This window comes from Pholis gunnellus (assembly GCF_910591455.1).
Source record: "Pholis gunnellus genome assembly, chromosome: 3".
Lineage (NCBI taxonomy): Eukaryota > Metazoa > Chordata > Actinopteri > Perciformes > Pholidae > Pholis > Pholis gunnellus.
This window is the reverse complement of record NC_136529.1, coordinates 5452438-5471747: the sequence shown is the minus strand read 5'-3', so window position 1 is coordinate 5471747 and position 19310 is coordinate 5452438. Positions and strand designations below refer to the sequence as shown.

The 19310-nt window shown below is 39.3% G+C and overlaps 1 protein-coding gene across 1 annotated transcript in view; it reads left to right on the top strand.

Moving 5' to 3' along the window:
• The window catches only part of plekha6 (pleckstrin homology domain containing, family A member 6), a gene marked incomplete at its 5' end in the record, with an annotated part of 47371 nt that extends 28250 nt beyond the window's left edge, over nucleotides 1-19121 (top strand). Inside the window, 8 exons of the mRNA XM_079186282.1 lie at nucleotides 2306-2381; nucleotides 3023-3126; nucleotides 4783-4941; nucleotides 7298-7450; nucleotides 9756-9889; nucleotides 11553-11701; nucleotides 12698-12805; nucleotides 14862-19121. Coding sequence (XP_079042408.1) covers nucleotides 2306-2381; nucleotides 3023-3126; nucleotides 4783-4941; nucleotides 7298-7450; nucleotides 9756-9889; nucleotides 11553-11701; nucleotides 12698-12795 — 873 coding nt within the window. The 3' untranslated portion in view covers nucleotides 12796-12805; nucleotides 14862-19121. The remainder of the gene's footprint in view (nucleotides 1-2305; nucleotides 2382-3022; nucleotides 3127-4782; nucleotides 4942-7297; nucleotides 7451-9755; nucleotides 9890-11552; nucleotides 11702-12697; nucleotides 12806-14861) is intronic.
• Between the last annotated feature and the right edge of the window lie 189 nt (nucleotides 19122-19310).

The window sequence follows — 19310 nt, the reverse complement described above, 5'->3', positions numbered from 1 at the left end:
TATCACCAGCTAGCTTCTCCATCATCATGTCATACAGGTTCAGGGGCTAGGCCACTGTCTTACCCCAACAATCAAGAGGGTAAAGGGGGGCATAGCATTGCTCCAGTGACTTCAGCCATAATACAATCTGATTCACCCAGTAATCACTCATTATTCATGCAGACTCATCTTTAAACACAAGGATATCCACCATGTCATAGTAAATTCTGATGATTCCACATTCAATCTGTTCTGATTTGTAATATTGTAAATACATGGACAGTATTTTCCCAAAAATCATAAACATTTAAGTTTGCATTGCGAAAGGTAATCATGACATCATTTTCATCCCCATTTAGTAAAGACATTGGTGCTTTTAATTGCCTTTGCAGACAGAACTTTATCTGGCCTTTCACTTGTCAGAGCATTTTCTTTAACTGCAGTACAGGGATCTCATGGATCAGAGAGAATGTGTACTCATCCCTGATTTATTTTCTCAGATAACACTCTTTGGCACAGTTGAGCTTCGGTCTGATTCACATAAATATTTGGGGGATTTAATGTCATGAGTCTTGAGATGGAAGGCAGAACACTTTACCAGAGTATAAATTAAGGGTTCAGAGGCATTCTTTCATCAAACACCTCCAAAATTAACCTGCTCTCCTGTTGACAACATTCATGTTTTCTGTCAACCAAATAAAATTAAGAAAATATTTGAGTTGAAAATTTCATGTTGGACTTTGTGCTGTAGTACAAGCTGTCTCTTAAATAGAAATGACAAGCTTTACTTGTTCAATTCCAATTCCAGGGATGGATCAAATCTGTTTGTTAGCAATGTAATACTGTAATACTGTTAGTCTATTATAGGTGACAAATTACTTATACAGTGATGGTTGAAATGTCATTGCTGTTTCACAGAGCCTTTCATGGAATGTTTATGATATAGGAATTCACCCAAGGTATTACATTGGTCAGCTGGGGATTTTCACATCCAACTCCTTAACATAGGATAAAGACACCATTCCACAGAATGATTCCCATGAGTCCTTTCTGCTCTGCCTGGCTTATTATCACTCCTCTTGATGTGCAGCACTCTTTCTTCCACCTATCCTTTCCCTCCTTCCTTTCTTCCCTCCCTCTTGCCCTTATGGTCATCTAGGAAAGTGTTCCCCCAAGGCCTCCCCTCCCCAAATCCTATCACCCTTTGGAGCCCTCCCCTACCTTCCCTCCCTCTGTCCGTCCCATGCCCTTTGACAGCACTGCCTGGCTACGCAGCTTGGGCATCGATGATGGTTACCTTGATGGTGAAGATTCTCTAAACAGAAAGGTATTTGGGTGTTTCCGCTCCTGTCCTGCCCTCGCTTCACCCAGTCCTATCATTATTGTCATCTTTTAAGAACATTATTGTTAACCTTGTAGACCAACAGGGACCATTCATCCCTTCAAATTTCCCATGTTGTTCCTTTTTCCATTTCTCCATTTCTTCATTGTAACTAAGCACTCCACCGATTGCCTCTGATTGTCCCTCTGTGTCTCCATATCAGCCCTTATTTGACCTCACAAAGCACTTGTTCCGTAAGTGGGTGCCCTCCTTTTGCTCTTTTTATTGCCTCTGCCAATAAAAGTCATGGCAGTTGCATTTCTGTAACAGGAAGTGTACGTTTTTTTTAGTAAACACGGTACATGTCAGTTCATAATGCACTACAGGTGCTTTGGAAAGGATGGGCAGCACTTAGTTCTCTACAGCCACAGATTGTCTATCAAACTATCGGTGCCTATTTGTAGTCATTGTAGTTAGTATGTGGTCACACCAGGAAGTAGCACAGTGAATGTTCACGCATTCTCACAATATAGGTTATGCTGGAAGCATTGTAGTGACCACGTTCATCCTTGGTCTTTGGACAATGAGTAAACATAGTTAAATCAAGGCATCACATTTGTACCATCCATTGGTACCATCCAGTCCTGTTCCATGAATGGCTGCACAACCAGTTGCATCTCTTCTGTGGAGCACTTTATGCTGAAGGAGAAATAAGAGTCAGTTTTTTCTCTCAGGCTCTCTTTGTTCCCTCAAGGTCATCACTCTCAAGATACTTTGTAACTAGTCAACAGATGATTTTGGTGTGAAATTTCTCTGTCAGACATGCAGATGTGATCAGGCCATTACTGTGTGAGCAATTGATTGGGTATTACAGCCATTTTGACATGATGCCTTCATCACTATACAAAGTAATACATTATCTGATGCATTCTGTATACTGAATTCTCACCGCCTTCACATTTAACGTTGATACATGACAAATAATATAATTTTTCCACCTTGTAGTCCAGGTTTGCAGAACAGAACAATATCAATGACGTGCAGGACCAGGTTCAGGACAGACAATCCACCATGAATAAAGGTACAACAACCAAAAATCAAGTTTCCATGTAATAATGCTACTTATTCTAAGCCGATCAGTCGATGATCATAATCTAGCAATTACCTCTTTAGTGGCTCATTGGTAGTCCAGGGTCATCCCTCAATCAGAGGATCAGCGGTTCGATCCCCGCTGCTGCTAGTCCATGTCAATTTCCTTGGGCAAGACACTTAACCCCAGATTGCTCCTGTAGCTGTGCCTACGGTGTGTGAATGTTGAATGCATGTTAGTTAGTCCTGATGCGCAGGTGGCACCTTGCATGGTAGCCCCTGCCATCAGTGTATAAATGGGTGTGAATGGGTGAGATGTAGTGTGTTAAAGTGCTTTGAGTGGTCGGAAGACTAGAAAAGCGCTATACAAGTACAGCCCATCCATTTAGGTACACAGAGCCTGATGGAGTATTGAAAAACACTATTGACATTCCCTCTACTGACATTTGTAAATTACAGATGAAAGAAAATCCATAATCTAGTTCAGAATCTGGACATTTGACGTGTGATTGTATCATTAAATCAAGTGAGACTGACAGGAATTGTATAGATTGTCTTATAGTATTAGCTGTGACAATTCAGCTCCCTCTTCTTTCCCTTTGTTTTAAACTTGTCTGTTGTGTCCTTTGCCAGTTGGCATTGTCCCTCCTAGAACGAAGTCCCCCACCGACAAATCACACAGCAGCTCTTATGGAGTTTCCCGCCATAATGGCAGGCGGCCAAATGGAATTTCTAGGGTATGTCAACCTTGCCTCCATGTAAATAATATCAAAATGTCTGTCTGAACTACAGCATGTACAGATGTGTAGCATCAAGGGTTCAAACAAGATAGTGTGAGGAAATCAAACCATTCACAAACCTTTAACCAGTGTTCACAGGAACCCTGTGTTGGAGTATGGACCATGGCTCAGTCCGAATACTCACATGTGTTCTGAGAACTGAGATAAGTGCCTCCTTGTGTTACTATTGTCAGAAAATTGCCAATACGATAACTCTTGAACTGGGATACTTTTATTTTCTTTATTTTCCTAAAAGATAGAAACAACCATACAATATTGAGGAGGTAAGGAAACATGAGAACACCAGGGTAGGGAGTGAGGGAGGAGGAGGTAAGGAAACATGAGAACACCAGAGTAGGGAGTGAGGGAGGAGGAGGTAAGGAAACATGAGAACACCAGGGCACACATGGAGAACTCTGTCAAGCTACATATTAGACAAAGTGAACATCTTTTCTTCTTAACTTGGTCATGGAGGCATCAACATTTAATAGAGATGGTAAATTAACAGTGAAAACTCATCATAGCTTGTATCTATATGTATGTGTGTGTTTTATATTATACTGAATATTAATATATGATATATATACTGTGTATGTATATATATATATATATATAATACTGAATTGCCCGTGAGGGTGACAAAAATAAGATGTTATTTACTGCTTTTTTTTGTGTTGGAATAAATGTTAAATATTTAACTGCAAAGTAGTAATGCGTGTTTGATACCTTAATTTTTTTGCATTAAATCATACTGGGATGTTTGCTGAAATTGATTGGATGGCCCTACCTAGAACATGTTCCACCAGCCGCCACTGATGTCAAGACATCGTCAAGAAGCTGAGGGGGCTAAAATGTCAGATATTTGTAATATTCTTCTTATGAGATAACATCTAGAACCATTCCAAGAATGAGATTGTAGGTGTGACTGTGGCTCAGCAATAGAGCGGGTTGTCCTTCAATCAGAGGATCGGCTATTCGATCCCTGGCTCCTTTAGTCCATGTCAATGTGTCCTTGGGCAAGACACTTAACCCCAAATTGCTCCCTACGGTGTGAATGGGTATGAATGATGAAATAGTTGTGATGAGCAAATGGCACCTTCCATGGTAGCCCCTGCCATCCGTGTATAAATGGGTGTGAATGGGTAAATGACATGTAGTGTTTCACAACTTTGAGTGTTTGAAAGAATAGAAAAGCGCTGTACAAGTGCAAGTCCATTTACATGGAGGTCCGACCAAAATATAAGCTGTTTTTGAGTATCGGTAGATTTTTAATTTTTTTATTTCTTATTAATGCTTGCCCTCCAGTCTTACTGGCTTCATAAATGTAAGTCATGCTCATAATATCGTTATTAAGGAGTTATTTGATATCTCAAGAAAATATTAAAATTTTCCTTTTATGGTCTTAAAATAAATTTGAGCACAACATAGTCTTAAACAAAATTGTTTATTAAAAAAGGATGATGGGCCAAAAAATTACAATGTTGTTATGCATTTTATAAACAATGGAAATCAAATGTCCTTTACTTAATGAATTGAAAACAAGAAATATAGCTTAAACATTATTACACAAGCTATACACAAACTAAGTGTTTCTATACCATATCTTTGTCACAGGAGCGTCCAAAGAGTGCTGTGTTTCCTGCAGAGCTGAAGTCAAAGATGAGTGTGGAGGAGCAGAATGAGCGAATCCGACGCAACCAGAGCAGCTCTGTGAGGGACAAAAGGCGGAGTCTAAACCTCTCAAGTGGCCAGTCTCCAGCCAACTACAAAGTGGTATGATCAATGATGTGATGATCCTTATGAAAGATTATAACACAGAGTGCCAGTAGAGTCAAACCTAACCAGTTCTTCCAGGTATTGGAATTGGAAAGCCAGTGAGAGCATGTGGTGTGTCAGGGCACAAGCTGGTGGAGGAATAGTGCTAACTAGGCTATATACCAGACATGTAATTCACCCTAAACAGATGTTAACAACATCCAAATGTCTGTAGTAATGTTTTTTTTTCCATTAAGTTGACCTGTCATCTGAATGACAATATTTGACTTAAACTTGCACACCTTTATGGAGTGTTTAATCATTCAGAAAACACAGAAAATATGCACACACTGATGGATTTATTGGAATTTACTACTGTCCATAAATCAACTAAGAAATCATATAAAAAGATCCTTATAACCACAAATGTTCCTCAGTAAGTATCAAAGTAATAAAGGGGATTTTTTTCGATGGTTACAGTGCAAATACAAACCATTGAGACATAGACATCTTTAAAGTTGATATTCAGACAATAACACAGTGACATTTTGTAAACACTAAAAACAGTAGAGTGCAAATGGTGCTACAGATATTATATTTGTGTTACATCCATATTAGTATGAACGTAAAAGTGAGAAAAAAGATTTAACAATGACAAGTACTTCGATGCAAGCAAGTTTAACGGCCAACATTGTGTCATGTCTAGATGGTACTCCACGATTTGTGAAACTCTAATGAGATGGTTGAGGTTAGGCATTGACCTTGAATAATTAAAGTAAGGTATGAACCTTGAATGGTTATAGCTAGACATTGACTCCGATTGGTTAAGTTAGGGTTTGAACATAGTTGTCTAATTGAATGCTACGAGGCAAAAAAAAAATAATCTTAAAATATCATTATTAAATTAATTTTGGATGGTTAAAATCTCTAACAAGTCTATTTTTTTATAGAAGTTCTCAAAATGTTCACGGACTATCTCTAGGTTGGAATCAAATAATACCTTAGGGTTTTTTTGTGCTAATGGGTACATTTAAATAGTGTTCTTAATTGAAATGATTGCAATGAGAAGCACAATGCACTCTAAAAAAATAAGGTGCTTTTTAACAGCAGTATTCCCTTTACACAGAAGCAGTTGCAATACAGTTATAATGATTCTGATCATAGATATTCAGCCGGTGTTCACAACTTTATCTTCATGTGTGTAATAGATGCAATTTGAAATCTACACCGTGAAAACTGCAAACCTATCTAAATCATGTTTGTTAAATTCTCAGTAGCGATAACTAAATGATATGCTTATTATACAAATTCCAAACAAAACAACTTTAAAAACCCTAAAATAATTATTTAATTTTTTTTTTTTGGTATTTTGGTCGGACACATATGCAACGCTGATTACTGTGAAATATGTGTGGTATTTGTAATAAATGTACTTTGGTACATAGAGGGTGATAAGAAACTGTACATGGAGGGACTTAGGACCCAGGGGAATGTAGGTGAAGCATGGGAACCTGGAGGGAGTCTGTATCGTGGCAGTAATGTGCATGTTGAAGCAGGAAGAGAAGAAAGAAACACAGCAGTTCACCGCTCGCTGCCCGGTTCTTGTTAAGAATGTCCGCTTAATGGTAATAACGTGTTAACTTGCCCAGCACTAGTATTTTGATATTGTCACGATCCTGTAACGAGACGATCGCGTGTGTGTGTGTGTGTGCGAGAGACAGAAGGGACCGACGGTACCAGACCAGGCGTGTCACCTGGTGGGGGGAGAGCGGCAGCAGAAGGAAGTGACGCCACACAAACAACTGTTCACTGCTCGCTGCCGGTTCTTGTGTTAAATGTCTGCTTAATAAAAAATAAAAATAAACTGCGTTAACGCGCGATAAAATAATTGTCAGCGTTAATTAATTAATGCCTTAACGCATTAACTTGCCCAGCACATATATATATATATCAGTGGCGGGCCGTGCATTTTATATCTGGGCCTTCAGTGCTGTCCTACTACAGTTGACCTCCTAATAACCTCATTATGACGCCACAGCTACGGTTATTATTTGTTTCTAGGGGTGTAACAATACACGTATTCATATTAAACCGTTCGGTACGAGGCTTACAAACAGAAGAAAACGTTTGAATAATACTTTGACCTCGACTAATTAAGATAAGACTTTGACCTTGAATGGTTAAGATTAGGATAGGTCATCAAACATTGAGTCTGGCAAGATATTTTGCAGGTTTTTTCTTTTTTACTGTGGCTAACCATTTAGAAAGAACCTCTAATTAGGAAAAGCATCAATCCCTACCAAAAGTCTTTTGAACCGATTTGTTATGCTTGTAGATGATTTGATTGTATCCGTATCTGTGCGTGTGTGTACAGATTCGTAGGCGGCTGACAGCTCACGAGATTGACATTAAAGATTTGGAGGTAGCAGTTCGAGGCCAGGGGCAGGAGTCACCTCGGGAAGAAATTGCCCGATTGAGACGGTTAAAGTATGAACCAGAACCCTACAACCTGGACATCAGCAAAGAGGTGAGATCAGTCAGCTGATGTGAATTTTTCACTCTTTCTCTCATTATGTTCATGGTTCTGACATTTTTTCTCAGGAAATGCATTAGGGCTGCACAATATGAAGGAAATATGCAATAACGTGGTTTAATGTAATTATCATGAGTTCACAAAGTGCTTTGACAAGGCAAGGCCAACGCAAGGCAATAAAACAACAGAAAGCTCAACAGTGAGGCCCAACAAAGCAAGATCAACGAAGGTCAAATTTAAACCCTGATACAACAGTGAAACAATAAAACCGATCGATACGATAAGAACAAATTAAGAAATCAAATAAAACAGCAATGATAATCAAGGGCCCAAGGGAACCTAAATGGGAGTGTTTGCTTCCCGCTTTAGCTGATGTGCCAGCAGCCGACTGTTCTTGTCCCCAGACTTATATGACCGGCCACGAGAGTACAACAGTAGTTGTTCAGCTTTTTTGGTTGATAGTAAATTCAATTCTAATTGCAGGTTCCCCCTTTCTTTAAAAAGTTCAGGTGATGGATTAGAAACACACTGCTTTTCAAGGTTGTGAATGGATTCAGTTACATTTTGTAGTTGTTGCCTCCCCATTTTGTTCGAGTACGGCGTAAAGGAAATGATTTCCCCTCGTTTCCCACAGAAGGGAAAAGGAGACTGTATTAGACGTGTTCATTTCGATAAAAGTACCTATGGATTTTGTGATTTTATTGCAAAAATCTTTATCAGAGAGCAATAAAGGGTTTATCCTCCATAGTGGACGGTCTTTCTGATTTAAGGTGAAGGAGATGTCTAATTGTAGAGGCGCGTGATGCGAGATAATAATGGGTAAATATTCTACAGATTTTATGTAGGGTATGAAAGCTCTGTCTAAAAAGAAGTAATCAATTTCGTGAGGAGGAGTGAACATGTGAAAAGAAGGAAAAAAACCTTCGAGCTTGTGTTTGAAAGCCTCCAAGGATCTACACATCCATTGTTATTCATAACATTTGAAAAGGATTTGGACATTTTAGTGGGAGGAACACTTCTAGAGGTCCAGGCTAGGGTCCATTACACAGTTTAGATCCCCTCCAAGTATCAGTTGGTGTGTATTTATATTTGGAAAGGAGGCTAAAAGTCTGTTAGCAAAGTCGACGTCGTCCCAGTTGGGAGCGTATACATAAACCAGCAGAACAGGTATATGGAATAGAGAGCCTGTCACTATCACGTATCGACCGCAGGAGTCCGAAACAACATTTGTCGGAGTGAATTGTATTTTTTCACTGACCAGTATTGCAACCCCCACGTGCCCTGGTATCAAAATCTGAGTGGAACACATGACTAAACCAAGCCTTACGCAGTCTTAAGATGATCTGATTTTTTCAAATGCGTTTCCTGGAGGAAAACTACATCAGCTTTAAGGTCTTTTAGGCGTGCAAACACTCTTGCACGTTTTACCGTCCATTTACCCCTTTCACATTCCATGAGATAAGTCTGACAGAGTTGTCTCCGACCCTCAGAGTATCAGAGGAACTTTTAGTATTAGCCATTAATAATTTATGGTTTAGAGTAGAGGGACACTAAGGTAAGAGTTAGGGAGAAGATTGCTTAGATAATGGTTGGAAAAAAGAAAAGAGAACATATCAACAACAGTCCCACATTTGTTCAATCTGTCAAGTCAGTTTATGAGTTAAGTTACTCACAGTTCACAGAATCACCGACATGCTGGTCATAGAATTTGTGCGCCTCCTCCGCAGTGTTGAAGGTGTGGTCGACCTTTAACACAGCAGGGAAAATCATACGGAACTTCACTCCTTTCTGGTAAAGAAGAGCCTTCACGGGGTTAAATGTCGTTCGCTTCTTGTTGACAGTGGCGCTGTAGTCCGGGTAGAAGACGACTCGCCCCCCCCCGCGGTAGTTGAGCTTGTCCCGACGAACTCTCAGTGCACGTTCCTTATCCTGGTAATTGTGAAATGTCAAAATCATAGCTCTCGGTTTGGAGTTGGGACCAGAGCGCGATGCTCCGAGGCGGTGAGTCCGGTCCAGAGTCGGTGGAGTGGGGAATAAATCGCTTCCCAAGGTCTCGGCACTTCTGCTGAAGGAAGAATAAGAAAAATATGACAAAAATATAGAAATCTAAATCGACAAAGCTAGACTAAATTACTTAAACTGAACTTTTCCTTTGTAAACAAGTACAAACATTATGCCCATATTTGATTTATCATAGCTCACTATTTTTAATTCTGTGAAATTAATTATATTTAAATAGTTTATTTTTGTGCATCTATTTGTGGGTGGATTCGTATTCATTCAGATTAATTTGTTCTAGCTGATGACTCCCGAGATGGTTCTGATCCCGGAGCGTTACCTGGATGTGGAGGACAGCGCCCCTCTTAGCCCCGAGGAACAGAAGGAGAAGCAGAAAAAACTGGAGCGGATCAAGACCCTCATTGCCAAATCAAAGTGGGTTTTGACTCAGACTTAGACATATTAGTCACTTTTCTACGCTCCTCACATTTGTTTCAAGACATTATAAAAGCATACTATTCTTGCTGATTCCTTTACAACAAAAATGTCTGATATTCCTCTAAACTCTACCTTGTTTGTCAGTGGTAATGAGGGAACATGCCACCCAGTGCAACGGTTAGTTCAATAGCTTTAGAAGTGCATCAGATAATTGATAATTTGGTTTTGCCATCTTTATGGACATAACTGCTCTAACTTTTCACCTTTTGAACAACAGAAATAAATACGACATCAGAATACATAAATTAAAAGCAACCACGTACATTGAATGTGACAATGAAGTTTAACTTTAACATCAGACATAAATACAAGCTTTGTTGTGTACACTGAATATGCTGCTATATACACCTACCTCGTGTCTATTCACCTTCTGCTGCCCCGCCTATTTTTTTCACTTCGGGTTTAAAAGCATTTGTATTAGTTCTTTGGGTTTAGCGCTAGGAGCGTTGTTGACAATGAATGAACTCTGAAACATCTAGCAGCTCCACTGTTTCATTAGCCATCAGGGACTGGGAGGATGCCTTTTAAACATGGCCTGAAATCACATGAGGACACTTTTAATGACTTTGTACTGTCTTTTGGAGTAGATGGCTCCACTAGGAGGAACTACTAAAGTACTGAAGCATCAGTTCACCTGTGGGATGGACTCGGCAGAGAACAGCACATAAGACAATAGTTTAGTAACTACTCTCACTCTCAGAAGGGCAGACACAAGTCCACCGGAGAGTTGAACTTTATAAATAATAATTCATCTAAAGAGAGAATTAAACCAACCTGACTGTCTGTTTCTCTGATAGCTAGCTGCTAGCTGACTAGCTATCTAGCTATCCCCAAATTTGTGGCTCTTCATTTAATTTTTGAATACCCCATGTTTGAGGCTGCAGTGGACCTGCGTCTACCGTTTTGGCAGTAGTAATTGTAAAACACTGTCACATGTAGCCAACTGGCCATCTTGCACAGCCAGCAGTTCCTCACAGCTCCAAAAACATTGGGTTGAAATTCCAAATAACTCTTATTTGGATAAACCGTTTCACATATGACGAATCTGAACGGTTACGATCTCACCAGAACAAATATTACTACTGAATAACAGCTTTTTAAAAAAAACCTTAGAAAAGGATTTTTTGGCAATTTATGGATGATAAAGCTCGCAATGCTAAGCAAAGTAATCGCACTTGAGCTCTAAAACGGAAACAAGGTCACAAAATGATGCGATGCAGAAGCAACCTGTTCATTATTCCATATTTTATACAGCAAGATTGGAGTATCACTGTTTATATATATATATACAGTATATTAGAAGTAGTTGCATTCATTTATATTGATTTTTTGTTTCTAACGATGTTCAATTGCTGAGCGGCTTAATCACTCAGCAGTCACCATGTGTTAAAACCTGTAAGTACATGTATTCTGCCAAAGGATTCAAATGATTTATAGTTCCATTACTTTTAAATTGCTGATTAACGAAGGAGGCTTGGCATTTTCCTAATGCTCAATTCAGCAATAGAACCATTTGCTTGCAAAATAAGATCAGATACAACTTTAAGGGTATAAATAACCACCATGCTCTTTGCGTCTCCTTTCATCTACCCACCGTCAGTTTGCAGAACATGGTTCCTCTCCTGGACGGACCGGTGGAGAGCAGAGCTCCAGTCAGTTCCCAGCAGCAGTTGCAGGAGCAAGAGAAGCGAATAGAGATCTCCTGTGCTCTGGCTGCTGAGGCCTCTCGTCGCAGCCGCCTTCTCTCCGGTGAGGACTCTGCACACGGCTGCACGTCACTAACTCTCTCCCTCTAACTGCTCACTGTGATCACACAGCCCAGCACAAGCAACACTACTTCCTCCCAACACCTCATGCACATTTCCTCCAGGGTTCACTCAAGTCACATCTGAAAACTAATGCTGATCTTCATATGTCGTTTAAGATCGAAATTTTGCCGTGGTCTTGTATACTAAAAAGTGAAATTAGCCAGGATATTTTCGACAGAAAAAGGTTTGAACACCCATTGCTGATAGAGATTTATCATTTATAAAATGTATAGCTGGAAGGTAAAGCTTTTGATTCAAACCTTTAGAACAGCTCAGCAATGTATAGAAAGGCGCATCAGGTCATCTTGTGCAAATGTAAATAAATAGTCAATTAGGTCAGCAAGGGAACATAATTCATTGCTTTAGCCTCCTAATTGTATTCTTTTGACCTTTGACTATACTATACAGCCATCTTTGTGTCTCTTTCATCAGTGGTTTAGAGTCACTGGTTAACAGGTCAGTTCTGGTGCTGAAGTCTAAAGGCCAGGGCAGGTATGGGGTTTGTAAAACTTAACCCTCAGCAGGACACTGATTTCAGGTGCACTCATTTTCAGCTCCACCTCCAAATGAGTTCTTTGTGGTGTTCCTAGTGATCAGCCTTATGGTTGGTATGATGTTTTATGTATGTCTGTACACTCATACACAATGTGATGTAATAACTGCCTAATTTAACACTGAAGCATAATTACTCTACATCAAAGTAGTTACAGATGTTAATTACTTACAAGTCATCTTCTAATTCAGTAGTGCTGAGGACTCACACGTGCATATCTGAGCCCAATCTGGACTGGCATTTAAAGGGTACATGGTGATCCAGTGAAACCAGAATTAACTACTTTTATTACCATTAAAACCAGAGCGGTCACACATCTTGTCTTCACCCACTTACCTCACTGTCCTGTGTGCACTCCTCCCACCTGCCTCCATCTCATTCCAGCCCAGTGCGCCCCCAGTTCCCCCACCTTGCCTACCAGCCCGGCCCCCCCCCCTTCCTCTGCTGAATTCCCCAACTCGGCCCACATCATGAAGGTGTGAGTCATGCAAGGTGAGTGTCCGTCCGTCTCCCGTCCTGTTTAGACCCTGTGTGTTTCACTCTCTGGGACTGCTTTTGATTGCAATCTACTTGGGTTTATGATATGATACATTGGGTTTGACACATATATGTTTTGGTGTGTTAATAAATGTAAGCATATTGTGAAAACATAATTGACCTAAATCCTTGGGTTTGTGCAAATATCTTGAATAAATTTAGACTTGTTGCTACTGGTGGGTCCATTCTCAAAATTCTCAACACAAGCTCTAATTTGAACATTTCCAAATACTTTTCAACCATCTCTCACAACAATGTAGCAACTATATCGACAAAGGACAAAGACACTTACCAAACACTTACGCCACATACACACTAATACGTTTTATTTTTCAGATTTAGTTACAAGTCTTGTTCTCTCTCGTTCTCCCTCTCTCTCTCTGTCTCTCACATACAGCAAATTTACTTTAAAATGAACACTTACAAATCAAAGTTTACTAGATTATGGGTCAATAAATTTGGCCAGCACACGTCACACACTCATTTCCTCTCGGTTTTAGTTCACATTCGTAGTCCCTGTTGCACTGGAGAACAATTACCGTTCGCTAATCGCTCCAATAACAGCTTGCTTCCTCCGAATGTCATTACTAGTAGAATTATAAAATGCACAACAGCTGCTAGTATAGACAACAAGATCAGCAACGCCTGTAAGCAGTTATCCATGTTGAATTAACAACTAGTAGTCGATTGATAGTCAAGGCTGTTGTTGTTTGTGATCTTCCGGAAGAGGGTCACATGATAGGGGCGTGACGAATCAGGTAAGGACATGTTGTGACTGCTAAGAACCAATCAAGTAGTGAACGTGGGTGTCTACATTACATTACAGTCATTAAAGAAAAAAGAAAAAAAAGCAGACACTTTTATCCAAAGCGACTTACAATTCATGTTCTATCACAATTCTACACCGTAGGCACAGCTACAGGAGCAATTTTGGGGTTAAGTGTCTTGCTTAAGGTACACATTGACATGCAACCTGAGCCAGGTATCGAACCGCCGATCCTCTGATTGAAGTGCGGCCCTGCTCTCCACTTCACCACATTCTATGTCATAATTTCCAAACTTATGCGTTTAGGACCGTCCACACTACAAGGTAACCCCGGCGTTTGTAAACTTATTGGTTTTTGGTGCTCTGAAACAGTGTTTTTCAACCTCTACTGAGCCGCGGTACAGTTTTTACATTAAAAAGATCCCGCGGCACACCAACAACCAAAAAAGTTACAAAATGACATATTTTGCTGACAATTTGATGACAATCCTTACTCAGTCTGCCTGTTTAGATGAACACATAGCTGTTAACCTGGCAGAAGCTGAAGAAAGGCACACACGAAGCTCTTCCTCAACAGCTCTCAGTCTCTCTCTGTTTTTAGTTTTGTTGTCCAGGACCCAGTTCAGAGTTTGCATTTTTCCTGTCTTAAATTAACAAGGTCATTATTGCGCTACTGGCAAGGAAGAGTATTTAATTACTTAGCCAGACACTATATTGCAGGCTCAGATGCTCAACAATGGCAAATTATTTGCAGCAACTAGTTTTTTGGAACATTTAAGTGAAATTGGACATTTTCCTACGGCACACCTGACGATCCAGTGGTTGAAAATCACTGCTTTAAAATTCCGGCCTAGTATGGACGCTCAGTGTGGGCGTAGCAAAAGATATGCGTTTTGAAATGGAAACGTAGTAGTGTGGACATGGCCTTAGCCATCAGTGTGTGAAGCCTAGAAAGGCACAACAACAGTCCATTTAACATTACCGTTAAGGAAGGCCAAGAGATGAAGTTGAAAGCTTCAGATAACAAGTTTACCTATATTGTGACTCTCAAGTACTAACCATCTGCTGTAGCTTAGTATCTGTCGTGTTTCAAAGGTTGCAGGGATTACGAATACATTTTTCTTTAGACGGTTTACAGAGTTAAAATTCCATTTATCTCCCTTGAAAGTAAACATTTGTAAGTACCCAATGACACCGGTCACTGTTCTTACTCCGTCTTTCTCTGCTTTTTTTTTTTGTCTGTAGCTCAAGCTCTGGCTGCTGTCAATTTTGATGGAGCATCTTTCTAAGGAATCACTGACTTAACTGAACAATGAAGATGGCCAGGGACAAAAGATTTATTCTTTTCAGCACCTAAACTGAACTTCAACAAAAGCACTGAAAGCTGTCAAAGGAAGTTCCAAGGAGGCAGGAGCAAAAATTAAACTATGAAGACTTGTTAGCTCATCCCCCAAAACTCCAGTACTCACGACGTTCTCCTGCTGTGTAACGCATGGCACAAAGGAAGGCTCTCTTACAAGCTTCAAGATGGGAATATTTCCAAATAATTTCGCTCAGGAGATCTTCTACAAAGCTGAAATATGTTTATGATGATGAGATATTTTAGACATGGAGAGGCCACACCGAAGAGGAACAAGAAAAAGAGCAAGAAAGAGTCACTGAGATTGACAAAAAAACAACTCACTACAGTAAAACCTACAGAGAGACTTTGTTCATTATCATCTAATCTCAATATAAACCTTGAGAGACCACCATGGCTCGTAGCAGAGTGAGGAGTGGACACTTTGACAACTGAGCAAAATAAGATTGAAGCCTCTCATCCTCTATAAAAAGCTGAGGACTCACCTTCTGAGCTCACTGTGATGACTGTTTCACCACCACCTGCACCCCTTACACTACCCCCCATCCTATAAACCTTGTCTGCTATCAATATCATTCATATGAAACCATTAGCATTACATACCAACATAATGTCACCTGGATTACGTTTTGCATCGATGCATCACCCGTCGTTCACACCAAACACACTGGAGCACAGAGTTTGTTGTGAGGCCGTGTCGAAGATGAAATGCATGACACAAACCGTGACCTATTTTACAAAGCTGAATATGGCGACACCTCTTCCACACTTAAGATTCAGAGTATGGCATCTAACCTGGTATCCTCACCCTCTCTGCTGTCATGCTTGAGTTTTTTTTTACTTTTACTATGTTGGAATGGATGTAGTCCAGTCGGCATGCTTGACGGCACATATAGTCTGCGTGGTCTCACATTTTGGACAGCAGTCTGTGCAGATCGTGTCAGACATGCACAGTTGAGGAAATGTATGTCAAAAGGACCTTACACAGAAAGTATATTTCAGGCGTTACTCTTTTCTACATTGGAAGAGGCATTTCAAAGCCTTTGCCTGCTGTCAATAGCTGCAGTGCCATTGGTCACTCAAAAGTTAATCTATTTGAACTTTTACCGCAAAACCTGGAGGAAAATCAAGACACAGCTAGGACTCGCCCGGCTGCTGCTCATTGGAAGTAATGAGCCTGCTCTGTATGGTAATGACTGATCTCTCTGTGGAGATGAGATCCTACACTTATGTCAGTTGCATTATGGACATTTCATCTGCATGGTGGAGTATTTTTAGTGACTAAGACAGACACATTTTCTGTGGCCGGACTCGCTGTCTGTATGGTTCTGTTCAGTCTGAAGCTGTGAGGCAGGAAGTGACAAGCTTCCCTCCATTGTTGTGGTTCAAGCATACCACCAGCAGTGGAATTTTGAACTAAAGTATACCAAGTGTATATCAACTTTTACAATAGCTGATTCAAAGAAACAGCAGGCAGTGAAACAACCCTCTGCCCGATGTAACGAAGCATGTATATGAGGCAACAACATAAACTAAAGAAGGGACAGAAATTGCTCACAGATGAAGTGAATATGAGTCAAGAAGCCTTCATCCTTCATTGCTCGTGGCAACTACACTATGGTTAAAGTAAGGTTAGGTTTCGACAAAGACTCTTTCTTTAGACAACGATGGTGGTCCTCAGGTAGTTAAACAAGGACAACGCTAGCTCGGACTACAAGTAGGAAACAGGATGAGTCTTGTGTTGAAGGCACCCTGACCCTGAACCTGACATTTCTCAACTAAAAAACGTCTCCTCTACAGCAGATGCATGTGAGTGTAATTCGTCCTGCATCCTGAAGGTTCACCTCATCATTACCTCACATACAGTGTGCAGTTCCCCCAGTGATTGTCTGCATTTATAAATATATATATATATATATATTAGTGCTGGGCATCGAATACAATTTTTAATCGCATGATTTTTTTTATTGAATTCAAAAGTAGTGTATTGCGCACTTTTATTTTTAAAAGTACTGCTATATGAACAAAAGTGCAATAACATTTGGTTTGCAAACACTTTAAACAAATCAGGTGCTTTTTAACAGCAGTATTTCCTTTAAACAGTAGCAGATAAAATACAGTTATGATTCTGATAATAGATATTCAGCCGGTGTTCACAACATGTGTGTAAGAGATGCAATTTGAAATATACACCTTGAAAACTGCAAACCTATCTACGTCATGTTTTTTTCTTTTTTTTTATGTTTGTTAAATTCTCAGTAGTGATAACTAAATGATATGCTTATTATACAAATTCCAAACAAAAACACTTTAAAAACTAAAAAGATTATTTAAAGGAATCATTTCTTTTTTGCTTTTTTGGTATTTTGGTCAGACACATATGCAACGCTGATTACTGTAATATGTGAAGTATTTGTTATAAATGTACGTTGGTACATAGCGGGTGATTAGAAGCTGTATGTGGAGGGACTTAGGACCCAGGGGAATGTAGGTGAACGAAACAGGAAGAGGCGGAAGAGACGCCACACAAACACAGCTGTTCACCGCTCGCTGCCGGGCCGGTGGGCCAGTTCTTGAGTTAAAAATGTCCGCTTAATAATAAAAAATAAACTGCGTTAACGTGCGATAAAATAATTGTCGGCATGCGTTAACACGATAATAACACGTTAACTTGCCCAGCACTAATATATATATATATATATAGGTAAAGTATGTTGGATAGATATAGTTCAGTGTATGTGGAAAGTGACCTTAGCAGAGCTACTATGCAGTTGTCCGTGTGAAGAGGAGTAAGCTAATGATGCAGTCATTTCTAAGTCATGTAACATATCATCCAACATGTCATCCAGTCATGCAGTGCCATAAGTCTGAGATGTTCGTGTTTTACATGTTGTGAAGAATGGATCTAATCATGAGATGAGTTCCAAAGGAGTTTAAATCTGGAGGTTTAAATGATTGAAGTTTAGAAATGTCTACACATAGTGGCTTAACACTTCAAAATGGCCAACCTTAACTAATGAAATACATGTATTATTATTATTAAAGTAAATAATGCATTGATTTCATTCATTTTCATTTTGAATACACAAAAATGCATAAAATAAACAAATGCAAAAAACACAACTCATTATTTGTTATGTATTCATTCTTATTTTAATGCTAACACTGTTCATTGCATTCATTTCTTTTATGTATGGTACATTTGATTTATGTTATATTTTTGGTCATCAAATTCTGCATTGAGCAGATTATACACACACACACACACACACACACACACACACCTCCTTTTTGTGATGTGTATGCTATCTACATTTGTTGCCCATACACTCTTCATTGTTGGAGTGACCTGCCTTTGTATTGTATGTCCATAGTCAGTCAGACAATACGGCACAGAATTTACGCTGCAAAGCAGTTAACGGCTCTCACTACGCAAAAAAACAAAACAAGGATTTTAGAGAATACTTCTATTCTTTCTTGTTTTAAATATCTTTTTAGAATTAGTCTACATTCAAGAGAGGCAGTACAGATGTTTTTAGATACATGAATATTGAATGACAAGTTGACACGTTTAAAATGTTACACTCAATTACGTTTTACATTTTTCACAAAAAGGATGAGTTTGATGATGTTTTTGAAATAATTTGAAACTGATGTGTTCAGAAATTACAGCCAAACAGTGGTGTCCAATATTTGATACTAGATGTAACATTTGTGGAAGATGAAAATAAAGAATATATACATTATATAAATTGGTCAATGTATATAATATTTTTAAACTCAGTTACAGTATATCCTGCTATCACATGTAACCATGGGGGAAATAAACAAACTGCTTGAACTATGCAAATAATGAAAAATGGACATATAGAAATGCTTGCTTTCAGAAAACCTTGCAATAAAGTGAATGTATACACATGATGTGTTTCTTTAGATGCTTCTGAATTCATCACAGTATTTTGTATGATATAACATGCCTGGAATGATGATCTATTCACTGCTCTAATTTTATGTTAATGATGACATTCACTGCCAAAAAGACTACTGATGTAACTGTCCAGCCTGCCCGTTACCAATAGGCTCCCTGATGATATTCTACAGTCTTTGTTATATCAAACTGTATGTCTGAATGAATAAAGTGCAAAAATAAACAGACTGGATTCTTTCACATCAAGGCTTAGACAAGTCAGTTATTTATTGAAGACGTAAATAAAGAACTACAGAAATAAAACCAAGAAGTATAAAACATATGAAATACAGCATTGACTGCATGCTCTTGTTTCATGACCACTCTGTCGACCGAAGTTTCAGTGAGTTGTGTTGTGTCTTACTCC